At 45.4% G+C, this 26,727-nt stretch overlaps 2 protein-coding genes across 4 annotated transcripts in view; one reads left to right on the forward strand and one right to left on the reverse strand.

The window, feature by feature from the left end:
• The window catches only part of CELSR1 (cadherin EGF LAG seven-pass G-type receptor 1), a 157,217-nt gene extending 132,399 nt beyond the window's left edge, over positions 1–24,818 (forward strand). The window contains exons 24-35 of one of the 3 annotated variants that reach the window (XM_083701225.1): positions 39–239; positions 2,778–2,952; positions 10,168–10,280; positions 12,210–12,289; positions 14,161–14,287; positions 14,530–14,655; positions 15,723–15,859; positions 16,167–16,270; positions 18,069–18,236; positions 20,127–20,372; positions 21,628–21,892; positions 22,761–24,818. In XM_083701225.1, the coding sequence (XP_083557351.1) occupies positions 39–239; positions 2,778–2,952; positions 10,168–10,280; positions 12,210–12,289; positions 14,161–14,287; positions 14,530–14,655; positions 15,723–15,859; positions 16,167–16,270; positions 18,069–18,236; positions 20,127–20,372; positions 21,628–21,892; positions 22,761–22,785 (1,767 nt within the window). In that variant the 3' untranslated portion in view covers positions 22,786–24,818. The remainder of the gene's footprint in view (positions 1–38; positions 240–2,777; positions 2,953–10,167; positions 10,281–12,209; positions 12,290–14,160; positions 14,288–14,529; positions 14,656–15,722; positions 15,860–16,166; positions 16,271–18,068; positions 18,237–20,126; positions 20,373–21,627; positions 21,893–22,760) is intronic. The other 2 variants (XM_083701226.1, XM_083701227.1) reach the window with 2 other exon arrangements.
• The window catches only part of GTSE1 (G2 and S-phase expressed 1), a 97,218-nt gene that overhangs the window by 30,220 nt on the left and 40,271 nt on the right, over positions 1–26,727 (reverse strand). The gene's annotated exons all lie outside the window — the stretch shown is intronic.

A 26,727-nucleotide genomic window follows, 5' to 3' on the forward strand; every position in this document is an offset into this window, starting at 1 on the left:
AGGGCATGTAGCAAAAATGGTTCTTCTTAACTCCACAGAACGGCGAGGCACTTCCCCTGAAGATTATCACTTACACAACGGTCTCCATCTCACTGGTAGCTTTGCTGCTCACCTTTGTCCTCCTTGTGCTGATCCGAACCCTGCGCTCCAACCTGCACAGCATCCACAAAAACCTGGTGGCTGCCCTCTTCTTCTCAGAGTTAGTCTTCCTGATAGGAATCAACCAGACAGAAAATCCGGTAAGAGTTAATTTCAATGCCTGTCGCATGACAGGCTCCTGCTAGCTTTTAACAGGGCACCAAACGAATCAGAACACATGCTTGATGCTGAGGCTGCGCTGGCCCCAACCCACATTCAATTGAGCACTGTTTGGGACAAGCAGAAGCCTGGCAGATGGTTTGGCTTTAAGCAGGAACCCTACCCTGTTCCTGTGACAAACGTAGGCAGACTCAGAACTGCTAACAGATTGTTAAGAGGGCGCAAGACTGCGTTGCTCATGGCTCCAGTCCTCTGCACGCTTACTGGGAAGAACGTCCCGTTCGGTCAAAGCAGGCCCCGTGCCAGGTTTGATAGGTCTCACCCCACCCCACCCCAAAGCATCATCCCATCAGGACCCCCAGTAAGTTTGCCAGCGGTTTGGGGTGAGCGTTGGCAGGAATAAGCAGCAGGAAGAGGCTGTTATAGCTGCTCCTCTCAGCGCTAGGCCCTTAAAAGAAAAGGGAGAATAAAGCTGTGTTTGCGCTTTGGGGAAATAATGGTGCTGGCACTATTTCTTCTTCATCTTTCAGAGTTGAAAGAAGTACCAGGCACAGTGGCTGCCATTTATTTCCACCTAATACAAGGGCCAGCAACCTTTTTCAGCCGGTCCACCGTCCCTCAGACCATGTGGTGGGCCGGACTATATTTGGGGTTGGGGGGAATGAACGAATTCCTATGCCCCACAAATAACCCAGAGATGCATTTTAAATAAAAGCACACATTCTACTCATGTAAGAACATGCTGATTCCCGGACCGATTGGGCCTTAGGTTGCCTACCCCTGACCTAATATCTCTGGTGCCTGGCGGTCTGTTGCTCTGTCAGCAGGAGGTTTCAGAGGTTGAAGGCTCTATTACTAATACAGGGAAATTAGTTTGTGTTTAGGATTTCAAGCTTCACCGTAGCTGTAAGTGCTGCATCATCTTTCCTGCGGGTGGTTCTTTAAAAATTATTGTGCCCATCCTTCGTTTTCAACAAGTCACTTCAAAGGGCCTGTTTGTGTTTTATAAACCCGTATTTCTGTTTGATAGAATTTCCAGAAACCAATTTCCTTTATGTTAGCATGAGAACAGCAGTCTTCTGCCCCTCTTTTTCCTCAATTAACAACAATATACTGCTACCTGTTTCTGTTCCTTAAACCATTTGCTAAGGTATTTTCTTTAGCAAGCTACGTATTGCACAGTAAAGGGCCACTCCTTGAAGCAGTGACTGTGTTTCAGGCAACTATTAATCCTTCCTTGTGGAATAAGAATTGTCCAAGGAGTCACACGCGGATGAGCATGAAAAGTCAAAGAATGTGGGAGCACACATGAAATGGAATTCCTCGTCATTTGGTTTAGCTTTTATAAGTTTCTGTAAAGCAACAGTAACATGGCAGGGAGAGGTTTCAATCATCCGTGGATGATTGATGGGGGGGGGGAATGATATATTTTCTTTGTTGCATACCTGAAATAATAGTTTTCATCATGGTGACCTGTACAAAACTAATATTTTTAGAAGCCAACACACACACACACAGGTTTAGAGCAGTAAAAACTTTTTTTTTTATTTTGTAGGGCATATTTTGGTTTGTTTAAAGAACTAGCCAGAGCAACTAAATCCATAGTTCTCAGAGTGTGAGGCAGGTCTGTAGGGCTGCCAGGGGAGGTTCGGTTCCTCACCGACTCCTTTGCGAATGCCTTGATTAGAGGAGGTGGCCAAGTGCCAGTCTACTCACCCTTCCCCAGTAGTCCAGTGTAAGAGATGGTGACTGCGTTCAGATGGAATGATAAACTAGGCTTTATTGTTACAGGGATGAACCTAGGTGTCTTGATCTGGTATATTACCACCAACTCCTCCATTATGGCTGCACGGAGGAGATCAGAAGCTTCAGCTTCCATTTGCTGATTAATCAGCTTTGAGTTACATCCAAACCCTAAACTGTCATTGATCTTAACCAAGGGAAGGGAGCGTGTGTCCCTCCAGATGTTTCTGGACTACAACTCCCATTATCCCATATCATTGGCTATGCTTTCTGGGGCTGATGGGGAGTTGGAATCTGGAGACCCACAGGTTCCCCACCTATGTAGTAAACCACCCTTTAGGCTAGCTGCCGTTTGTCCAGGCTTGAACAAAGCGCTAAATTGCAATTTCAGCTGAATTTGGGGAAACCACTTGAATCATCCATTCATGTTGAGCTATTTCAATTGCTTTCGTTTGATTTGCTCATTGCAAACAGCTGGAGGTCTGTAAATTTTGATAATAAACCTGATTTGCAATGGGGTTTGATTACAGTTCGATTGCAACTGTACATGGCTAGGAGGCTGCATTTATCTTGGCAAGGCAGATGTTGTGCAAGTATTTCTAAAAGAGCACTACTACATTAGGATAAACTTTCTGTAATTAGGCAAGTTGTGATTGCTAAAGGCTAACTCTAAGTTTAGATGCTTGTTTATGTCTAACAGAAATCCATCTCGTGTGCCAGATTACTTTGTGGCTCAGCAGAGGCCTTCTAATTTCATGGCCTCTTTCTTTCTCTAGTTTGTGTGCACGGTGATAGCCATTCTTTTGCACTACTTCTACATGAGCACCTTCGCTTGGATGTTCGTCGAACAGCTTCACATTTACCGGATGCTGACGGAAGTGAGAAACATCAACTTTGGACACATGAGGTTCTACTACGTCATGGGCTGGGGGATCCCTGCCATTATAACAGGTAAGGAAAATTAGATGATGAAGGAGGAAAAACTAATATGGTGGGGAGATATCTACACTACAAACTTACAACTGTCTTCTATCAGTATGGCTGTCATGGCTTCCTTTGAAAGAGTCATGGGAACCAGGTGACATCGCTGCATGTTCTCTACTTGAGATGCCTGACATTTTAAGTTTTGCTATTTAGCTCTGGCTTTTGAACTTTTCGGGGTGCAGGTAGTGCTGTGGGTTAAACCTTGCCGATCGGAAGGTCGGTGGTTTGAATCCCCTCAATGGGGTGAGCTCCCGTTGCTCGGTCCTTGCTCCTGCCAACCTAGCAGTTCGAAAGCACGTCAAAGTGCAAGTAGATAAATAGGTACCACTCCAGCGGGAAGGTAAACAGCGTTTCCATGCGCTGCTCTGGTTCACCAGAAGCGGCTTAGTCATGCTGGCCACATGACCTGGAAGCTGTACGCTGGCTCCCTCAGTGAATAAAGCGAGATGAGCACCGCAACCCCAGAGTCAGCCACAACTGGATCTAATGGTCAGGGGTCCCTTTACCTTTACTTTGAACTGTTCAATAATGCCCCATATCTGAAACACTTCCATACGGACTTCCAGTTCCCTGTGTAGAGACACTGTTTTTAAATCAATGGATATATGCCCTATAATCACTCCCCTTTCCTCGTGCTGGGCCTAATTCAAGAAGTAGTTGCATCCTTAGGATTATACTTATCAGTGGTGCCTTTAGATCAGAGGTTTTCAACCTTTTTGAGTCCACAGCTCCCTTGACCAACTACATTCTTTTTGTGGCACCCCTGTGGGGCTTAGGAGTCCAGTTATGTCGCCCCTTGCCTGCAAAGCTAGCAACCTCTCACCCTTTTTTGAACACCCTCCCTTGTGGAGTGTTTCTTCGGCCTCCTCTCATTTCCCCTCTTGCGAGTTCTCTGGGCACCCGCTACTGCTGCCTCTGGTCTCTGAGCTACTCCCCCTCCTGTCCCAAAGAGAGGTGCCTCCTCACACTGCCCCACAGGGGCCTGGGAAGAGGATGCTCCCAGCCTTAGTGGCCGAACAGAGACTGGCCAAAGGTGAATGTGAGGCCAGCACCTTACCTTGGGAGGCAGCAGAAAGGCTCCCCTTTGGCACTGGGCACTCAGCTCCCAGGCAGGCCTTGCACACAGCAAGCACAAGAAAGGCCAGCGCAGTACCTGCCTGCTTGCCTGCCCGGCCTCCCACTTGTTTGTTCATTCCCAACGGCAAGGACTGACTGGGGTCCCTCTCCTGCTTACTCTGAGGCCGCCATAGCTCTCAGCAACCAGCACCCCCTGGCCAGCCCCAGAGTCACCATTCGCCTGCGGAGCTTGTAGCCAGGGCTGCTGCTGCAACAAACAGCTGTGCAAGCCTTTGGGAGGCAGAGACACAGGAGGGCATCAGAGGAAGGAAAGAGGGACAGAGGCCAGTGTTAGTTGAAAACCACTGCTTTAGATATTAGGAGCATTTCCAGGCACAAAATGAAGACGAGACACATTTGTACTGGGTGCCTCTTGCCCTACTTAAAGTAACTTCTGTGCAGATAAAGGGACTTAAAACATAACTGCATTCAAGTTGGAACAAGAATCGCACACATACCTCAGGAATAACTTCATTCACTTTATTATAATTACTTGGTTGCTTGCAGTGTTTTTCATATTCTGAGAAGAGAAAGAGGCGGACATGCTCTAGATTTCACTTGGGCTGGTAGAAATATTCCCTCAGGCGCAGAGAAAATGTGACCCTGCAGACAATTATTTATTATTTTGTTTACTATTTAATTACATCTATATTGCCACCCATCAGTAAATATTCCCCCGGTGTCTTATAACAAACAACCTTAGAGGTGCAATATATAACAATTAAAACCAACAGTTCAACAACAGAGACAGCATAAATCACTTGCAGCCCTGGTTTCAAACAGTTTAAAAGACTGGATGAATGAAAAGGTCTCTATTTGGTGCCAAAAGGCCACAAAAGAGGCACCAAGCAAGCCGCTCTGCAAGGAAGCTGTTCTCCATAGCTGAGTTTCCACTACACCAAAAAAACCCACAAAAAACCCTCTCCTTGGTTGCTACCTACCTCACCATATTTTTAAGTTATGCATATTTTAATTTTCTTTCCTTAGAAGATTTCTTTGCTGCATTTTAAGGACCATTACCTTGCATAGCTGTTGATACTTAATACAATGCATCAAACAAACTGTCAGAGTTGCCTCCAGGTCCCAGCTCACAGAGGACCAACGCTAGTCAGTAATAATGTATAAAAGTCTTTATTGAAGATTAGTTTCCATTTCCAAACCGCAGCATGCAACTCTACGTCTTAGAACCTAGACCGGCGAAGCTCCATCTGAGTCTCCGCCTCCTAGACACCAGTTTAAGACTCTAGCCTTACTCCACCTCTTCCGTTGTTCTTTCCTCCTCTGGGTCCTTCTGCCCCCTGGGGTTTCCTCCTTTCTGGACTCTTCTGACGCTGACCCCCCTGAGTCTTGCCCCTCCTTCCAGCGGGCTTTAGGACCTGGCTCCCTATCCGGGCTACCTGCTGTGCCGCTCGCCTGTACATTTGAACTTGGCACGCGCGCCCAGCCGGTAACTTTCCTCTTGACCGTTTCCCCGCTCTCCGATGGAGGCGTGGCCAATCCTGACTCATCTCCTCTCGCTGGTGGTGAAAACACTGGTCCCGATGCCTGGGACTCCTCCCCCCCACTGCGCTCTGGTGGGGAAGCTGGTCCTGATTTCCAACTGCTGCTCTGGGAGTCCCCGCTGGCCCCTTCCTTCTGGGGTTTCCCCCTTGGCACCCCCCTTGCCCTGGCCATCGGCGCTCCCTTCTGTGAATCTTCCGATTCGCTGGAGAGGCTCATGGAATCCCTCTGATCACTGTCACCGCCTACGCTCCCTTCGGATTCCTCCCCCTCGCTCTCCATTTCCTCCCTCTCCTGTGCCTCTGCTCCTGAGCCCCTGACACAAACGATCAGTAAAATGTTGTAAAACAATTAAAAAAACCTTTACATTCAACAACAACAAAAAGAAAAACCGAGACTGGACAAATAGCACGATTATTCTAACCCAGCATCCTGCATGACATTTCTGTGTCCAAACACCTCCCCCCCTTTTTTTAAAAAAATAAGGTGTCTTTAAAGCGCATTTAAAGGAAAGAAGAGCCAGAGTTTGCCTAACTTCCACTAAAATTATGTTCTGTGGTGAGGAGAGCACTGCAGAAGAAAACCTGTTTCTTGTGCATCTGGTGAGCCACTGTGAGAGCAGGATGCTGGACTATGTGGAACATTGGCTTTTTTTACTTTGTTCTGTTCAGCATCCAGGGATTTTCACTGCTTGGGGCTGAAAGAATGCTATCTTGGGCCTCTGTGCTCCTGTTTAAAAGGTCTCATTAGTGAGCTGTGAAATGTATTCCTTGTAAGATTTTTTTGGGGGGGGGGGTGTTGGAGAACAGGGTGTGAAAGACTAAGTATGCAGTGTTTGAAGCCAAAAACAATTTAAATTAAACTTTCTGGGTTTCTACTTGTTCTATATTTTCTGCTAATGAAATAGCAATCATTAATAAAAAAAAAAATCCTTAGTGGTGCACCGCAGGCTCAAATAAATATAGCCGATAGAGCTGTCGTGCAGTTTTTAAAATGGTAGCCAATTAATTGCATGACTTTTAATCAGTTAGTTAAAGCTGCAATCCTATGCACACATATCTGGGAATAAATTCGGTGGAACTCTTCTGAACATAGGACTGTGCTGTAATGTGAATAAAACCGGAGTAAAACATTTTATACAAGGCATTTCCTTCTATGTGAGGGAAGCGGAATGCTTTTAAGCTGCTCGCTGCCACCTCCGATTTTGTATGTGCTTAGGTTATACTTTTTTTAAAAAATCAATTCCTGCCTGATTAATGTGGAATATCCTTTAAAACGGATCAATTTAATCCATTAAACTAAATATGGGGCTGGCAGCCGGGAGTTGCCTCACTTCCATGAAGGAGCTCTTTGTCTGGGGTAAGAAAGGAGCAGCAGGGATTGTCCGATTTGCTCAGCCGTTTGTTGCTCGCCAGCCACTTGGAGCTGATGGCAAGTACTTCCTTCACCCATGGAGGCGCTTTTCTGTATGTACAGGTATGTGGGGTGGGGGGGGTGTTCATTCAAGGATGCTGGGACGGGTGATGGAGGGCAGAGAGGGAAGGAGATGCATGTGTGGCCTCTTTCTGTGTGTATGTGCATGTGTGTATGAGAGAGAAGAGGAAGGGGGTCTGTATCTGTGGTCTCTATGCATGTGTGGCCTGTGAAAGAGAGGGAGGGGTGAATTTGGTCAGAGTGGGGTAGAGCTGTGTGTATGGAAGGCCTGTAGAAAAGAGGGATTGAGGGAGGGGGAAGTATGCATGGCAAAGAGAGGAGAAATCTTTGTGTGGCTGTTCACATGTGGAGTGTCTGTGTGCATGTGAGAAGCAGGTACAGGTGTGTCTGCTCTGTAGGGCCCAATCCAAAGTGCTGGTTTTGACCTATAAAGCCTTAAACAGCTCAGGACTGCAATACCTCAAGGACCGCCTCTTTCCATATGAACCTACCCGGACCCTGAGATCATCTTCTGCGGCCCTCCTCCGTATGCCTCCTCCTCGAGAGGTCTGGAGGGTGGCAACACGAGAACAGGGCCTTCTCTGCAGTGGCTCCCTGTCTGTGGAATGCTCTCCCCAGGGAAGTTCGCCAAGCGCCTTTTTTGGGGGGGGGTGTTGGAGAACAGGGTGTGAAAGACTAAGTATGCAGTGTTTGAAGCCAAAAACAATTTAAATTAAACTTTCTGGGTTTCTACTTGTTCTATATTTTCTGGGTTTCTACTTGTTCTATATTCTGAGATCATCTTCTGCGGCCCTCCTCCGTATGCCTCCTCCTCGAGAGGTCTGGAGGGTGGCAACACGAGAACAGGGCCTTCTCTGCAGTGGCTCCCTGTCTGTGGAATGCTCTCCCCAGGGAAGTTCGCCAAGCGCCTTCATTATACACCTTTAGGCGCCAGGCAAAAACGTTCCTTTTTTAACCAGGCCTTTGATATGACTGACATCCCTTTTAAAATGTGGGATGGGGGTATTGGGTTGTTGTTTTTATTTTGATTATATATATATATAGATTTTTATGTTGATCTTTTCTGTGAACCGCCCTGAGACAGCTGGGTATAGGGCGGTATATAAGTTCAATAAATAATAGGGCCAGCCCACCCACAAGGCAAGCCATTTGGGGCAGCGAAACCCCAAGAGGGGGGCACTCCCGTGGGCTCCGCGCTCACCCCACTGCCAGTGGAGGGGCAGCAGTAGTGGTTGCTTTTGGTGAGATGCTGCATTATCTTGTGTGTGCTGCAAGATCTCACCAGAACCTGCCACCACTTCGCAGGTGCCACCACACATCCCTGGTGGGGCTGTGGGGCGGTACTTTTTCTAGTACCAGGGGATGTCCCCTGTTGTTATTTGACAGCAACAGCAACATTGTTTGGAGGGGAAATCATTATCGTGTTATTTCCCCAATCGGGACCAACAGGAACTCCTGTATTAAACATGAGGTTGTGCAGCAGGGCAGGAGGAGAAATGACTGTACTCTCTCTCATTTGTTGTCATGCCACACACCAATGGGGCCATTTGGTGTGATGCTGCACACCCAAAATAAAGCCATATTGTGTCTGGTGCCCAAAACACTTCCTCAAAATTCAAAATGTGTCCGCTAGCCCAAAGCAGTCAACAGCTTCTGCTTTATAAAATATAAACTTTTCAACTGTGTGTGTGTGTGTGTGTATTGTCTGCTTTCCTAGTGCAAAACTATAAATTACAGTTTGACCGGTCCCACTCCTTATGTATGTTTGCACAATAATTAATAATGCAAGCCAAACATTTGTTGCAAATGATCAGCGGTAGCAGAACAAAGGAGACGATAAGGTTTGCTGACAGCTTATTGTGAGTCATGCATGGTTTCCCAGGAAGTCAGGACTTGAAAAGTTCAGAAGTAGGCTCCTTAGAAAACAATGCATTGTTCTGGTAGCTGGCAGGCAAGTAAAATTATGATCCTTTGCACATACAAAAACTCATGCAACAGAAAGAGCCTCATAATCTGCAGCCAAATTAAATTATTGACAATTATGTAGTCTAATATTTTCTGCCCAAGCTTGAGGTGTTCAGTAAAATGGATACCCTTGGCAAAAACTGAGGCAGTGAAGGGTAAAGGGATTATTTCCACTCACAAATATTCTGAAAATATTGAGCAGTCCTGATAGAGAAAGATAAAATGAATACAGTGGTGTTACCTTGGTTGTCAATCATTATTATTATTATTATTATTATTAATTCCCCGCCCATCTGGCTGACTTTCCCCAGCCACTCTGGGCGGCTCCCAATCAAGTATTAAAAACAATGCAGCGTGTTCGACTCCTGAAACTGTTCGAAAACCAAGGCGAGGCTTCCGATCGACTGCAGGAGCTTCCTGCACTCCATGGGAAGCCGCATCAGATGTTCGGCTTCTGAAAAACCTTTGCAAAAAGGAACACTTCTGAGTTTGTGGCATTTGGGAGCTGATTTGTTCAGGAGCCAAGCCGTTCGAGTACGAAGGTACTCTATACCAACAGGCATGGTTGCTGTGCTTTTAGTTGTGTTATTTTTGTATTTATTTGAAGCACACAGTTTTTGAGTTCTAAAAATGTAGAAAGGCTCTCTGGCACTTTTCAGACATTACAAAAGTATTTAATCCTCCTGTGGATAAAGCCCATTTGGACTTCTGTATTTTATTGCATTGCATTGTATATGATTCTGAGCAGCCCTAAAACAAGCCCCAAACCTAAGAGAAATACTATAATTCCTGTTAATTTCCACAGTAGGTGAACTGCACACTTAAGGGCAAGAATTGGGTCTATTTTAATTTCGTAAAATCTTAAGGCAATGTGCATAAAATAAAACTGCCGGCAAATATTGGATTCAGATGTTTGGCTACACTTCGGTGCAAATGCCACAAATGAATATTGAGTCTTGAAAAGCAGACTATTTCTGCCAAATTAACTGATGCCAGACATTTCCAGATGGCTAAGTATTTTTGGGTGGTGGCTGCTCTGAGAGGGAAAGACCATACCTCTCCGGCAATGGTTACCCAATACTCATGATATGGATGGATTGCGAGTGTGAACTATTTTGATGGGCACTCCACTTCAGAAATTCCTTCCGCTTTTGTGTTGTGATACAGGTCTTGCAGTGGGGCTGGATCCACAGGGCTATGGGAACCCAGATTTCTGCTGGCTCTCCGTTCACGACACCCTGATTTGGAGCTTTGCAGGACCTATTGTGATCGTTGTGGTTGTAAGTATTGCAGGATCTGCCAACGGCATGAAATGCATCCGAGCTGAATTTATTACTGCCAAGCACTCTGACTGTAGAACATTCCTAAAAATTCATCTGTCGTATACATCCCTAAATTCAAATCAAATGTACAAAAAACATGGGACAGCACAGCTCCGATAATAATCCTAAAACTATAAAAAAAGCCTTGCCGTACAAATTTCAATCAAAACTTGGCATCCCTTTCTGCATGCTAGGAGACTTGTAACTTATTATATCAACCTTTTGTCGATTACTAAAAGGTTTGGATATTTTTGTGTGTTTTCCTGGCCAGGAATCAAATCTAGAGAACAATTATGCCCGTAAGTATCATGATGTGTGTGGCTTGCACCCACTTAGAAGTTGTAATTGGGAATGAACTTGCAAGCAGGATTTGAAATATGAGCAGCAGAAGGAATTGGAGAACACAGTAGTGATGTGATGGTATCAGAGGTGGAAGGTATTGCACAGCAGAGGGGGAGAAATTCAGACACCATGGAAAATGGGGTGGGAAGTTGGGAAAATATTTTTTTTTAAATGTATTTAAGTATATATGTCAACTTTTTGAAAGTGTAATAACATTTATTACAAAAAAAAGTTTTAATTGGAAGCAACTGGCCTGTTGGGCCTCCTCACATAGTATTGTGGATATGCATCACTCACCCCTGAATTCTCTTTTCCTTTCTCAGTCTGGAATACTGTAAGCTTGTAAGGTCTCTAACTCCTTTGAAAAACAAAATGTATTTGGGGAAGAGAAATCGTTTCCTCTTATCCTAACAAATCCCCTCTCTAAGGACCCTTTCAGCTGCAAAATGGACAAAACATCCATCAGCCTAAAGTATTCTGGCCTGGGGAGGATGGAAGCCCAGTTGGGGGATGCACATCATAATGAGTTGAACTGTCACCCCACCGTCACCGGCATATAGCTTAAAAAAGGCTTCTTGCATAATACTGATCATGTTCAGGGCTAGATGAGCCCCCAAACCTCAGCACTCCCGTGTTATAAAGAAATCGCACTACAGTACTCGACAGTTGGGGACGCGGGTGGCGCTGTGGGTAAAACCTCAGTGCCTAGGACTTGCTGATCGTATGGTCGGCGGTTTGAATCCCCGCGGCGGTGTGAGCTCCCGTCGTTCAGTCCCAGCTCCTGCCCACCTAGCAGTTTGAAAGCACCCCCAAGTGCAAGTAGATAAAATAGGGACCGCTTTACAGCGGGAAGGTAAACGGCATTTCCATGTGCGGCACTGGTGCTGGCTCACCAGTGCAGCTTCGTCATGCTGGCCACGTGACCCGGAAGTGTCTTCGGACGGCGCCGGCTCCCGGCCTCTTGAGTGAGATGAGCGCACAACCCTAGAGTCGGTCACGACTGGCCCATACGGGCAGGGGTACCTTTACCTTTACCTTTACTCTACAGCTGAGTTGAACACTGGCGTGAAGTAACAACATTAACCAAGTCCCAGAGCTCAGCAGTCTCACACTTATTGTGCCCCAAGGGATTTCCTGGTTGTTTGTTCCTCCCACGTATTGCGTGAATCCTTCCTGGCCTCAAGCCTGTCCCATACTTTGACGTAGACTAGTTTATCCGGCATGCTGTTTTTGCAACAGTTACAAGCATTATTGTCCACGATAATGGTACCTGTGCATTTGCAGTAGTATCTACCTTTCGCAAGTACAATTTGTAAGGCCAAAATCTTTCTTGTTCTTACTAAGCTGGCTCCAGAAGCTTTGTTTTACTTCAGACCTTGCAAAGCAGAATCTTCAAGACAACTGAGCCAAAGTTTCTTGAATTAAGAAAGCAAAGCATAACATGAAGTGAGGGGCTCTTAGCTGAGTAGAAATTTGTGTTTTGGCGAATTCATGGAAGGAAAACATCTGCTCATCCCTATTCTGATCCACACTTCCCCCCTCCAGATCAACGTTGTGATCTTCATACTAGCAGTTAAAGCATCATGCAGACGACGGCAGCGTTCACTGGAAAAAACTGGAGTTGTGTAAGTTTGTAACCGTGACCGAAAGAAACTAATCATGAGAAGTGGTAAGACAGAGAGAGAGAACATGTTGTTCCTGCTCCCAGACTGAAACTGGGACACTTCTTCCTTCGAAACGTTGTTTAGTGCCATTGTTCTTTTTACTATTTGTTGAATCTTTCGTTTCCCTTCTGTCAGCTCTTGCTCCGCCACTCCCTCCCTTGTCCCCTTTCAGTTTTCTCTTGCTTGTGACCCCCAGCTTGAGATACTTTCTCCCATAGCATAATTACAGTGATGTACTCCCTGAAAGCAGCTGCTAAAGGTAAAAGAATTGCCTTCAGGCCAGAAGGTGCCTACACCCTGTGACAGCATGCTTCTGCTAAGATGTAAGCAAGGAGAAGAAAATGTTAATTTTTAAAAATGTTATCTATACCCTGCCAGAATTTACCCACGGAGCTGCTTACAACATACTAAAATTCAACACTTTTGCACAATATATTAAGGAAACATGGGTACATCTATGGAATGGGTAGTTAATGTGTTGACCTAATGAGTCTACAACTCATCAGCCCCAGTTAGCATGACCATTGGTCAGGACTGATGGGAGTTGTAGTCTATTAACATCTGGAGGGGACCATCTTGCCTCTTCCTAGCCTGTGACATTACCATTAGGTCCCAGGTAATTGATGACCTAATCCAGCTTCCAGGATCTTCCCTTGGCAAGGATGGGGCTAGAATGAACTTCAGGTGGATCAGGTGGTGATAAAGATTCCAATGCACAGAAGTAGCTCTTCTGTTGATCTGCAAACAAATCTCCCCCACCCCCTGCTTGTACAGTTCGGGAGTTTGCCTCATTGTCTCCTGAGGAGTCCCACCCTCAAATATGTACAAGTTAGAGGCAAGGCAGTCCCTTACCATTTTTACTAACGGTGTACATAACAGGCAGGTATTGCCACTGCCCAGTGATGAACAAGGGTAAGACATAACATCTGGTTTCTGGAGATTGTTGTAGTTTTCTGAATCACTCTATAGAGGAAGGTGTGCTCAGTATAATAGTGTGTGTGTGTGTGTGTGTGTGTGTGTGTGTGTGTGACAGAGAGAGGAGTTGGTGTCAGTGGAAGCATACCACCTGATGAGGAAAACACTTGCTAGCACATGATGCAGGTGGCGCTGTGGTCTAAACCACCGAGACTCTTGGGCTTGCCAATCAGGTCAGCGGTTTGAATCTCCATGATGGGGTGAGCTCCCGTTGCTGTCCCAGCTTCTGCTAACCTAGCAGTTCAAAAGCACACCAGTGCAAATTGATAAATAGGCACCGCTGCAGCAGGAAGGTAAACGGCGTTTCCATGCACTCTGGTTTCCGGCACGGTGTCCTGTTGCACCAGAAGCAGTTTAGTCCTGCTGGCTACATGACCCAGAAAGCTGTCTGTAGACAAATGCCGGATCCTTCGGCCTGAAAGCAAGATGAGCGCCCCAACCCCATAGTCATCTTTGACTGGACTTAACCGTCCAGGAGTCCTTTACCTTTACAGAATAAATCCCCTTTACCTATCACCTGCTTTATCAGTGAGTGTTACTTAGGCCATAAGCCAAGCCTCTGGGGTCTGGCTACCTAGGAGACAGCAAACTGGAATTCACACATCAGTAGTTAGTATCTCTGCCTGGAGTGTATTTGGTGGACGAGTCACAAAAACTCATTTTTTACAACGTCACGAAGCAAACGAGACAAAACTAGCGTTTGACTTTACTTGTGTTTCATTCTGAACTTCTGCATTTCAGCCAGAGCTTTGAGAATTTCTTTTTTTCCTGGGGCAGAATTGGGAATAGCAGTGTGTGTGCTCCAGGGACTGCCGTATTTCATGCCCAATACAAATTATTTTGTGGTTTTCGTCTAGCTCCGTACTGCGGACTGCTTTCCTACTGCTACTGTTGATCAGCGCTACCTGGTTACTCGGTCTGATGGCGGTGAACAGTGATGTAATGACATTTCACTACCTGTTTGCTATCTTCAGCTGCTTACAGGTGAGTTTGATAAAGTGTCTTTATGGCGTGTCTTCAGATCCACTTCCTTGGATTATCACTTCTCTGATTATGCAGTGCCGAGTCAGGGCTTCATAGGTAAAAATTACAAACTTAGTGAACTCCTCCTCCTTTAAATATTAAAGGATATTAAATATTAAAGGATATTAAAGTTTTTTTTCTATTTTTTAAAACATATTCTTCTTTTGTCCTTTTTTCTCTTCATCCCTCTAAAAAAAATCTAGGGCCTGTTCATCTTCTTCTTCCACTGTATATTCAATAAAGAAGTGAGGAAACATTTGAAGAATACTTTCACTGGAAAGAAGCCGCTCAATGATGACACCACCACCACAAGAGCTACATTGTTAACCGTAAGGAGCCATTCTGCAAAAAGCATTTCCCAGCACTGACGCATAATAGTTCTGTATCCTGACAAAATTGCTAATGCCAAATTTTGTCTGGATTCCCAGCCATCAGCAATTGGCCTAGAACTCTGTTTATTTTAGGACATATCCTCTCTTACCAACATAAAACAGAGCTGCATTCAGCTTTGGTTTTTTTAGAATGTAAATGGAAGTATATGCATTGGGATTTATACAATTATGTCATATTCCTATTAAACTATTTAAGTGATTAGAGTTGACTTAAGTCCATTGATTTCGTTAGGTCTCCTCTGAGTAAGACTTAGTTGATATAACCTTACTGCAACTCACTAGTTTTCTTGTTAGTGTTTAAGGGCAGAAACTCATTTTAAGGAAACATTTAGAGTTATTTCAGTCCTGTTTGTCATATTCTTAGATCCCAAATTTACATTTATTATCTGATTTTATTAATCAAATGAGTGATCATTGGAAACCTTTGGCCGCTCATTGACTTTCAGGAGCAAAGTTTCTCCTGCTAAAAGCTCGCCGTTTCCTAAAAGTCAAATTTTGGATGGCCCAAGAAAAAGATTAGTGAGACTAATCCTTTCTTTGGATATTTCTTTGGACAAATAACTTAAAAGTTAAGCTTCCTCCAAACAAAAAATGTAGGGCTCATTTGACTACCAAAGCTCATGATCAGGATAACCACATGATGTGGCTGTTGATTGGGTGTACCACTACAAAAAAGATGTGAGTGTCACCTGTTACCGATTGCTCATCATATTAACCCCTGCCCCGCCCCCCCAAAAAACCACAGTAAACTAGCATGTCAGGAAGAAAGCTAGCAAGTCTCCATGAGATCCAGTTTTCTGTGTTCAGGGGCATTGGAGGATTTCAGTGTGCAGCCCCCTAATTTCAGTATGAAATGGTACAGCCCAGCAAGAGCTTCACTGCAGGATTTGGCCTGTATGTATAGATCAGCTTTAATAATATTGACCTTTCAGTTTGATGGGTGGTTTCTAAAATAAACGTATGTGTTTACTGGTCAACACCTCTTATTTTTCCCCTTCTCCCAGCGGTCTCTGAACTGTAACGACACATATATAGAAGAGCCAAATATGTATCGCACCAATATTGGGGAATCCACCGTCTCCTTAGAAAGCACCGTCAGGTCAGCCAAGAGTCACAATAGCTACCTTGCTTATATTCTCAGGTAATCTGGTGGCGGCGCATGGCTTTCAGGCCTCTCCCTTTTCTCTTTTGTGTTGCTTTTGCAAAAATGAAATAAAATGCATTGCTGCTTTTGCGCAAGTTGTGCTTCCCTTACGCTTCTGCAGATTCGTTTTTGTGCAATATGCATCTTTCGATTTCACCATTTAAGTATAGGCTGAATGCCCATTGCAGTGGCTATACTGATGCCATACAGTCTGCCAGGCAAACGTTGCATTTGAAGCAGCAAACTAGAATTTCAGATGTCCCTGTGGGCTTGCTTGCTATCATCCCCCTTTTCTTCTTCTTAGAGATGAAGCCGCCCAGAAGCTTAGTGTGTCATCCAGCCAAGCAAGAGCTGGTCATACAGAAGGCGATTCCTCCATCTTCCACAAGAAGCCATCAAAATCCAATGGTAAGAGGTCTTTCTTCTCAGAACCGTATAGGACAAACATCTCCTCTAATCCCCACCAACCAGCACCATGTATTAATACAATCAGTGCTTTTCTCAGTTTCAGTAAACTATAGGCCGTTTGTCTCATTGTCAGGTGCCATTGATTAGGGCAGGCTTAAGTAGCAGCGGCAACAGTAACTACCACATTTTTCCGTGTATGACAAGCTTTGTTGACCCAAAAATGAGGTTCCAAATTTAGGTTCATCTTATACAAGTGTAGCTGAGGGGGGATGCACGAATGGTTTTTTGGCACGAGCCCAAGATTGTAAGCGGCGATTGGCTGCTTGACTGTTGGGGGGGGGGGATGCTGAAAATCGCAGCACACAACCGCTCGCGTCACTTACAATCGCCGCTTACATTCTTGGGCTTGTACTTCGTTCTGACGGGTGAGCGATTTTCGGCATCTCCCCCCCCCCCACCCCCCAAAAAAAATCAAGTAGCCAATCACCGCTTAAAAACTCAGGCTTGCACTTCGTTCCGGTGAGTGAGGGATTCTGAGAATTGGCCACTTGATTGTTGTGGCGCTGCGGCAGCCAATAGACAGGGAGCCGATAGGTGATTTCTGCGACGCGAGTGGAAACCACCTATCAGCTCCCTGATTGCCGCCAGCGGCCGCCAATCACGCTCCCACTTGCTGCGACGAGGGCAGCTATATATTGGCTGTCGCAGCGGCAATCAGGAGGGCTAATAGACGCAACCAGGCAGCTGCGACGCAAGCGGTTGTGTGCTGCATTCTGGTGGGTGAGTGATTTTCGGCATTCCCCCCAAATAATCCCCCCCCAAAGATCAATCCCCCTATTTTCTAAATTTTGAGGCCCCCAAAATAGTCTTATAGACAAAATAGTCTTATAGATGGAAAAATACAGTAATTTCCATATTGCATCAGGACCAAATCAATATTTGTAGTAATAGGAAATGTCAGGAGCCGTAAGTGTACTACTGTGTTGAAAAGGGCAACAAGAGATCCTCCACAATGCATAATATAGCAAGATACAAAGCTGCGTTTGTACAGTTACTCGTGCAAAGGTGTCAGGGCTGGTTCAGCTGCAGGTCAGCACAGAGATGAGCAATAAAATTGATTCTTTATTCAAAGAAACAGAATACAAACTGATAAACCTACAGGCGGAACTGGCCCCGGGGGTCAAGCAGTTGCCAGAACTGTGTCTCCCACTTTTCCCTAAGTCTCCTCCCCATCCAGCTGTTTTCCCAGCCATCATAAACTCAGTCCGTTTTCTGTGCTCTTTTCTCTGCTCCATGCAAAGCTCTCTATGCCCTTGGAGACCAGGGAGGAGTGGAGCTGAATACAGTGGGACCGGCAGGCTCCTGTTGCAGCCTCAGCCCCCACCTCCCTCTCAGCTGCCTCTCCTTCCTCTCTCACTCAAGCCTGTTGCTTGTTCAGCATCCAACCATCCTGCTCTCTGCCTCATCGTGTCCTACCACCACTCCCCTGGAAGCCAACCAGGAAGCAGGACATGAGTGCCACAGGTCTCTTCCCACTTGGGATTCCCAACAACTTGCATTTATAGAGGCATCCAGCACTGGAAGCAGAGCATAACTGTTGCAGCTAGTAGCCATCGAGAGCCCTATCCTCTGTGACTGCACAAAGAGGATTGATAGAGCGGACTAGACCAAACACCTGTGACTAAAGAACACTTGAAGGATGTGATAAGTTAATCAACTTGCTGTTTCCCTCGGTTCTTGCATATAGTAAACCGTATGACTGCGTTGTTTCAACACTTTCATTCGTTTACTTCTACAGAGAACGATTCTGACTCGGACAGCGAGTTGTCCCTTGACGAACACAGCAGCTCCTATGCCTCCTCACACTCGTCAGATAGTGAGGAAGATGGGGTAGAAGCAGGGAAAAAATGGAACGCAGCCAGCTCAAAAAACAATGACCGGGGTCCACTCCACAGCACCCCCAAAGGTAAGAGAGTAACAGCTAAAACTGTGCTTCCTCCTGTGGGGGCCTTAAAGGTCACTTTGAAATGGCTGGTGTGCTTCAGAGAGTAGCAGGGTCTTGTCCTTGCAAGATGCACCCCAAATCTAGATGGGTTTGGCCTAAGACAGGGCTGGGGGACCCTTCTTGCTGACAGTGGATGGGGAAGCCAGCAGAACCGGAGCCAAAAGTACTACAGTACTTTCTCCATCCTGTTTTCCATCCACCATCCCTTCTGTTCACCCACATGAAATTAGATGGAGAATCTCAGGCCACAACCCTGGAACAACTGGCTTGTTATTTCACATTCCCCACCTGATAGACAAACATCATTTTAAAAGTTAAAAGGGCAGCAGAGATGAGCCATAGTCAAAATGAGCGTTTACTACGCAAGAGGATTCTTAGTCTAAAAAGGTCTTCGGCTGTCGCAGTTCCTTAGGCGAATGGGGCAATGGCTTCCTTCATTGGTTGCGAAGCTGCGGCACCAGTCAATTCAGAGAAAGCCAAAAATACCCCTGGCCACATTTGGGTGTTACCCAGAACAGTGTGGAAGGCCGAGAAAGAAGAAAGCTCTCAGTTAGCAATTACAGGAATGCTGCCCCAATCAGCTGACACAATCTAGGCAACAGGTCCATGATGAGCAAAGGGCAGGGCTGCACATGAAGCCACCAAGAGAGAAAACAGCTCCTTGTTCTCTTCAGGAATGTGGAGCGTTTTCCCGGCCTTGTCTCTCTTGTGGCATTTCAGCAAGAGCAAGAGTGCAGTGTTTCCTAATGCAGCAGGACTGCCCTGGTTTGCAAACAATGCTCTCCATAACAGGAGAGGCAGTGACAAGCAGACTGAGCAGAGCAGATCCACCCACCCCCCCCTCAACATCACCTAGTGAGGCTTAATTTCATTTATAAAAATCATTTGCAAAATGTACAAGTCACTTTATTTGGCTGAAAATGGGGGCTTAGAAAGTGGCATACAGTGGTACCTCGGGTTACATATGCTTCAGGTTACAGACGCTTCGGGTTACAGACTCTGCTAACACAGAAATAGTACCTTGGGTTAAGAACTTTGCTTCAGGATGAGAACAGAAATCATGCTCCGGCGGCGCGGTGGCAGCAGGAGGCCCCATTAGCTAAAGTGGTGCTTCAGGTTAAGAACAGTTTCAAGTTAAGAACGGACCTCCGGAATGAATTAAGTACTTAACCCAAATTACCACTGTACTTGAAACTCAAGTAATCACCAAACCCTTTATTGTAAAAGGGAATCACTCAGAATCCAGTTACAGTACTTCTTGGTCCCTGGCTGTGATCAAGAAATCACCTATTCCCCCCCCCCCTTAAGTTTCTTCTGCCCTGGTTTTATTTTTAAGTGAGAACATTTCCAGTGCTGTTTTAGAAGAATGAATTTTGGATTGTGTGTGTGTATATGGTGGTCCAATAAATGCTCAGTGGTGAGAAAAATATGCTTCCCAACCCCCGATTACATTGCTGAGCTTCCAATTCATTTGTGGAGCGAAGGTTGCCAGCAGGGTGGCTGCAAATAAGGAGAAAAGAAGCAACCATGAACCTAAACCTGAAATTATACGCAAACCAGATTTGAGCCAAGGAAGCTGCCTCATCCTGAGTCAGATCATTGGTCCACTGGGCTCGGCATTGTTGACACTGATTGACAGCAACTCTCCAGGTTTTCAGGCAGGAGATACCACAGACTGAAACTAGTTCGCTTTGGCCAAAGATGTGTCATTGCAAATGGGCGTATTCTGTGTTGTAGATAGTTGCCAAAGCTGCTTCCAAGAACAGAGGAATCTGCAGAGAGAAGCTCTAATGTTGTGTGCCGCTTTTTGTTTTTAATTGGTTTGGGGTTTTATTTTCCTGTGTCCTGCAGTGGATTCTGTTCCCAATCACGTGAAACCCTACTGGCCTTCTGAGGGTGTAACGGCAAGTGACGGCGAGGAGCCAAGTGCAAAGCAAAAGCTGAAGGTGGAAACCAAGGTGAACGTGGAACTTCACCGGGAAAACCACACCAACCACAGCAGCGAAGCGCCTCAGGATAAAGAGAACGAAGGGCAGCAGAAGGAGAACAAGCCACTTGTGCAGCAGAACCACCAGCAGCAGCCAGAACAGAGGAAAGGTAATGGAGAAAGGTCTCTGTAAATATATCCCCAGAAATCCACAATGCTTGAGAGACCGTTAGCTCTCCCTGTTTGCGTTGTCTCAGCCTCTCCTACGTTGAGCACACCACCTTAAACATACCCGCATTTCACTGGATGTCACGATTGGACATCCTCCCATCCGTTCTGAACAAAGGAGAGGTGCAGAGAGCTTTGCTTCAGGCAAGCAGAGCAGTGCATTTCCTCCATCAATGGGAAATGATGCCTGCTCCATTTTGTGGTCCTGCCTTTCCCCCCACCCTTTCAGATGGAGTAGTTTCTTTGTTCTTTGCCATGCCACTATCTCACAATTCCGAATGTACCCACTGGCCCAAAAAGATTGACAGCCATTGTGTTTAACAATGGGATTTGGTGACATGAGATGTGGGTGATGACCACCACTTAAGACTTCTTTAAAAAGGAATTGGGGTAACACAGAGAGGAGAAATCGCTTGGTTGCTGATAGTCATACGGGCTGAATAAGACCTGTGGGATCAGAGGCAGCCTTAGGAAATGGCAGTGGGAAAGGGCTATGTCGTCCAGTCCTACTTGTAGGCTTCTTCTAGGCAGCTGGTTGGTCACTTTGGAAAACAGAACGCCGGACTCAATAGGCCTTTGGTCTGATCCAACAGGTCTGTTATGTATTTAATACAAAATAATGAATCACAATAGTTCTTCACCCACCTTACAATTTTGCAGGTGTGCACCTAAGATGCTTTGGTGCAAGCCTAAAAATGTAGTTTGAAAATGGCAGACATGCCTTTTGAGGATGCATGCACCCTAAGTGACGGGAGCCATGACTGACTGTCAAGTGTAAATTTAGTGAGATGCCTAGGCAGGAGAGTATGTAGAATCACCTGCCGGACATGGCTGCTGTGTGTCATGGCCGCCGGAGAGCATTGCTGAAAGACTTTGTGAAATCGATCCCTACAGGGAGAACTTGCTGGGTTTTCATTTCATGTCTCAATCTGAGCTCTCTTCTGTGACGATTTGTACCAAAGGGTAGGTGAAGGGCAGGCTTGGGTACCAAGATTGTTCCCGTATAAATTGCTTTTCCAGATGGACAAAGTCTTGGTAGGCATTGGTGGTTGAGAATAATGATAGGCCAGACTTACTTATTTCCAATCTAAGAATACATGGAGCATTGAGTCTTCCTTAAATACAGGTTTTGAATTTGTCTCCATTTCATTATACTGAATTCCTCCACTCATCACTTCCTGTTTCTTTCCACGGAAGGCATACTGAAGAACAAAGTCACCTATCCACCGCCACTGGTGGACAAGAACATGAAGAACAGACTAAGGGAAAAACTGTCAGATTATAATCAAACCACTATCTCGCCAAGAATGACTTCCATTGGGACTAACAATGGCATCCGCGCCACTTCAGATTCTGGAGTAACAATAAAAAACCCCAGAAGAGATCAGCCTCCAGAACAGATAAACGGTTTGGCCATGAACGTCCATGTGGGAACCGTAACTGCGGAGACTTCTGATTCTGAGTGAGTGTGACTCTTTGTGAATTGCTCCTCTCTGTCGCGTGGTGTTGCTGCCCCACTCGGGTTTCTGAAGCCTGCTCCTCTCCATACTTTTTAACACTTCAATGGCCCAAACTGCAGACGTTTGTTCTTATAAACGTCAGGGTTGTTTGCTCCTCCTTTTCGTCTGCTTTCTCTTGTGCACCAATTTCAGTGCTTCAATCCTGCTTTATTTTAAACCAAAGTTCTCTGTTGCTTCTGAAACGGGGAACTCTGGTTTAACGTCAGTTGACTCATCAGGATAGTAAGCCAGGGAGGTGCTGCGGGCTCACAAGGCTTGCGGGCAGCAGCCTGCAGTCCACAAGCTCGGGGGACAGCGGGGAGGCGGAGTGCCGCCACCCCGCTATTCCCCGACCTGATCTGGAGGCTGGCTGGGCTTGCTTCTCCCCCCACCATCCCCACAAGCTTGGGGGATAGCAGGGCAAGCCGCTGCCCCACGGAGGCTAGAGAAGCTGTCCCTGAAGGCAGAAGAGGGAGACGGAGCTTGGGGATGGCTGCCAAACCTGGGGGGGGGGGACTTTTTCCCCTTGATTTCCCCCCCCAAAAAAACTAGGTGCGTCCTATAGGGCGAAAAATACGGTAATCACAATATCCCCTACCAGCATAACCCAAGTTAACAGAATACTTGCTTTTTACCAATTACCTTGCCCGAAAACATCCTGTCATTAATTTCACCCACTTTTTAACTTTCCTACTGTGTCAAGCTGCTGACGCCTGTCTGTCTCTCTCCATGCTAACATATTAAAATGAGCTTGGCAGTTTCACTGAGAGGATTTGTCAGCCTGCCTCTATTTTAACCCCAAGTTGCATGATTGCTTCTCTTCATGAACAGAGGCAGTAATGAAACTTCAATTTGAATCATCAGGAAATGGTGACACCTGCTGCAACTTGCGAGAGACGACTCTGCCGGTGATGCCACGTCCCAGGGACCTTTTGATTCTGCCTTCGCCAAGGGATGTTGCATCTGGGGGAAGTTTCTCACGGCGGCACCCCACGGCCATGCCCCATTTCCCGCAAACTACACAGTAAGGCAGCTTATGGTACCTTCAGGGTCTGCCTGTCTGCATCAGTTGTGCCAAAACAAGCGGAGGCTGATGAATGGAAGTCGCTACCGGAGAGCAATGCCTTTTGGGAAAGTGGACAGAGCCATAGCAATGCTGCAAGGATATCCTTGAGGAATAAATGGTCCAAAGTACGGTAGACATACCGGCTTAAACCAAGCCCTACCTGCTCTCACTCTTGGCCTACGCTGGGGATCTGGGGATCCAATAGGATCTGTGAACTCAGGAGAAAAACATAACCACACCAAGTGCCCTTTCAATTCCTTTGCCAGCTTCCACGCCAGCTTGTGGTGGACACTTTTGTCTTTAAATACCATCATTTTGATATAAATATATAAAAATATAAATATATATATATATATAGCTGTAGATATTTTTTATATATTTTATATGATGATTCTTTAAAAGTTTCTTTTTGTACATTTCATGTAATATGACGGTTTTCTTAAAAATTTGATAGCAGGAGAGTAATTGTGAAAGAGCTTTGATATTTTTTATATTAAAAAGAATTGCACAAGTGTACTTGAATTTGGCATTTCAGGGTGGGGAAATATAACTAACGTCTGCATCACGCCTGACTGTAATACAGTCTTTTTAAAAAAGGCTGCCACTTATCTCTGGAAACTTAAATTCAGGAACAGAATTTGTCAGAATAATCTGAAATATTTTAAAGGATTCAGTGTGTATTTTTGTACTCCTCTACACCAGCCAATCATTCAGTAACAACAAAAGTATTTATGGGTGATTTTTAAGGAAGCCTGCCTTTTCCCCCACTATTCCATCTACATGTAAACATTTTCTTTATTTTTCTGCACTACAAAATTTATACTTGCTTAGGGGGGGAAATGTGAAATTAACTATTTTTGTGTCGCACAGTTAAGGACTGTAAGCAGAATTGATAACCTGAATGCCCAGAAGTGCCTTTCCAGAAGTAAAGGCCTTAGTTAATGGGCTGGACAGCATTTCTCCATAATGTGGAAATCCCTTTTAGACTCCCAGGGGTTGGGGAGGGTAGCTGACAACAAATTCACAATTTATCAAAATAATAAATGTGTAACTTGTATTTCTGATACTTGGTCTCAGAATGCACAAAGCTGCCCCTCGTTTGTTCATTTACCCAAAAAGGGAAACTTTTAAGTCAGTCTGCATGATGCAGCCTAGTTAAGCCCCCCAGATTTCAGTGACAGACTTGAGCATTTGCTAAGTTCTTTCTCCCTTTGAAATCAAGTCGCCTTATAAGTGCTTAACTTTGATAAGGTCAGCGATTCAGTTTTAAGAGATTATGAATGCAGCCCTTTAATATTTAGATTGCATTCAGATATTGCAAAACTACCTTATTTAAGGGATACCTGATAACTGGATTTCAAGAGCAAATCAGAAATTGTTTTGTTCAATTTTATTTTATTTTTAAACCAACTCCATTGTCAAGCTCAGAGAACCGGGAAAGAGTATGGCTCTTTAAAAAGTATTGCTTTCATGCTGTATGAAAATCTGATGTAAAAAAAAGAAAGTTTTAAATGTGAACATATCTGCCTATCATACCTGGGGATGTGCTAAATGATGTTACAGCTGTTTCACATCTATGTGTATATTTTGTCCCAATGAAATGTAGTTAGTTAATTTTTTTATCAGAACTGTTAAAGTGTGTCAGCTGTGTTAACCCTGGGGGTGGGGGGTGAAATCCTGGGGTGGTCTTTTTTTTGGTAGTTTATGGCAGATTAGACACTGGAGGGGTTTTTTAAACAAATGTATATTTATTAATGTGCAGAACACTGGAATTGAAGCACAGATGAGAGAACCTAACAATAAATTAAGTTTGTGGATTTGTATTCATGCTTCCAGCCATTTATTATCCATTGGTCTCCTCTTGGTAACCCACGCCAAGAGAAGGCAGAGAACCTCATTTACCTGTAACTGCTGCTCTCCCAAGATCCTCCACCTCCCAGGGGTATTCCTTCTGTTGCTCACATCCACAGTGTTTGGGTTTCGTTCGATAAGCCAGAACCAACCACAGTGAAGGTGGCATTCTTTTCCTCTTCCACTCCTGTGACTTAAGATCCCTGTTGGATTGGGCAAAGCACCTAGTCCAGCACACTGTTCTCACAAGCTGTATCTCAAGGAGATAACCATGGGAAGCAGAGCCTCAGCTCTCCTCATCTGCACTTACTTGCAATTAGCATTCACAGGCATACTGTCTCCAAAAGTGCAGGCAGAAAGAACAACTGGTCTTACCTGAAGTGTCATTCTGGGAGTGGGGCGTCGTATCCAATGGAGTGGGTGTTCACCCTGTCGTGAGACACTAGACAGGAGCAAAGACTTATGGGCAGCACTCCCTCAGTTTTCCGGATTCGCCAAGCAGAAAGTACCTAAAGAGAGAAAAAATACCTGCCGACTTCCCCCTTCCCCGGCTCTGGAAATTTCTGTAATCTCCAAATTGCTAAATATCTGAAAGGCAAGGAAACGCAACACAAGGAACGTGACAAACTAGCACTCAAGAGAGGCCATATTCCCCCAAACAGTGTATAGTAGAGCTATACAGTAAATACACTCCCAAAATTTCAGGTAAGACCAGGGGTCAGCAAACTTTTTCAGCAGGGGGTCGGTCCACTGTCCCTCAGCCCTTGGGGGGCGGACTATATTTTGAAGGGGGAAAATGAACGAATTCCTATGCCCCACAAATAACCCAGAGATGCATTTTAAATAAAAGGACACATTCTACTCATGTAAAAAAACACTGATTACTGGACTGTCCGCGGGCCGGATTTAGGTGATTGGGCCGGATCCGGCCCCCGGGTCTTAGTTTGCCTACCCATGGGTAAGACCAATTGTTCTTTTTAGTTTGTGGGGCGTTGTATCCATTGGAATGGAACATACCTCAGACCTTTCCCAGACAGGAAGCAAGCTGGAAAGACGATCTCCCCACAAGGGACACAGACTAGTCTGTTTGGTTGTCTTTGCATTTGAGGAAGCCTGGAACCACTGGAACCCTTGCTTCCCTTGAAAACACTGACAAAAGGGCTGGGATTGGAATATAAAGCCCCTTTGTCTATTTGGGGTTCAAAAGGGGCAAAAGGATTGAGACTGAGAAGCGTTTGGTGAGAAACGACTGGCTGGTCGCTTGTCATCTCTCTGGGTTAGCAGAATTTTCCTTTTACCCTTTGATTCAATAAGGACATCTTTCAATGCCCCTTCTCCAAAAAGGTGACCGCCAGAAAAGGGAACGGTAGAAAAGTTCACCTTAAGACGCTGCATCTGCATTTTGGCTCTTTAGCCACAAGGTGCGTCTAGCCGTTATCTGGGATGCCATTGCTCTAGCTGAAAACTGAACAGAATCCAGAGGCATCATGAAAGCCCAAGCCTTTAGCTTAGTCAGAATTTGGTGTTGACGGGCCACATCTTGGAGAGGAGATTGCAATAAGCCCTCAAGCCACACAATGCATGCTTGGGCACATGATGAAGCAACACAGGCAGCTCTTAAGGGCAGCTGCTTCATGAATTTTACATGGAGTAAACTCCAGCCTCCTGTCATGTCACGTTCCGGAGTTGGGCATCTCCCTCCTGGGGGGACCAGATGACGAGATGAAAGATTTAACCGAGGGAGTGCCGCCTACTTCCCACAAGTCTTTGCTCCTGTCTAGTGTCTTGTGACAGGGTGAACACCAATTCCATTGGATGCGACGCCCCACGAACTAAAACACAGCCACTGACTTATCAATGCATATTTCAATTACATGCACA

This window comes from Podarcis gaigeae (genome assembly GCF_964106915.1).
Source record: "Podarcis gaigeae genome assembly, chromosome: 10".
NCBI classification, from domain to species: Eukaryota; Metazoa; Chordata; class Lepidosauria; order Squamata; family Lacertidae; genus Podarcis; species Podarcis gaigeae.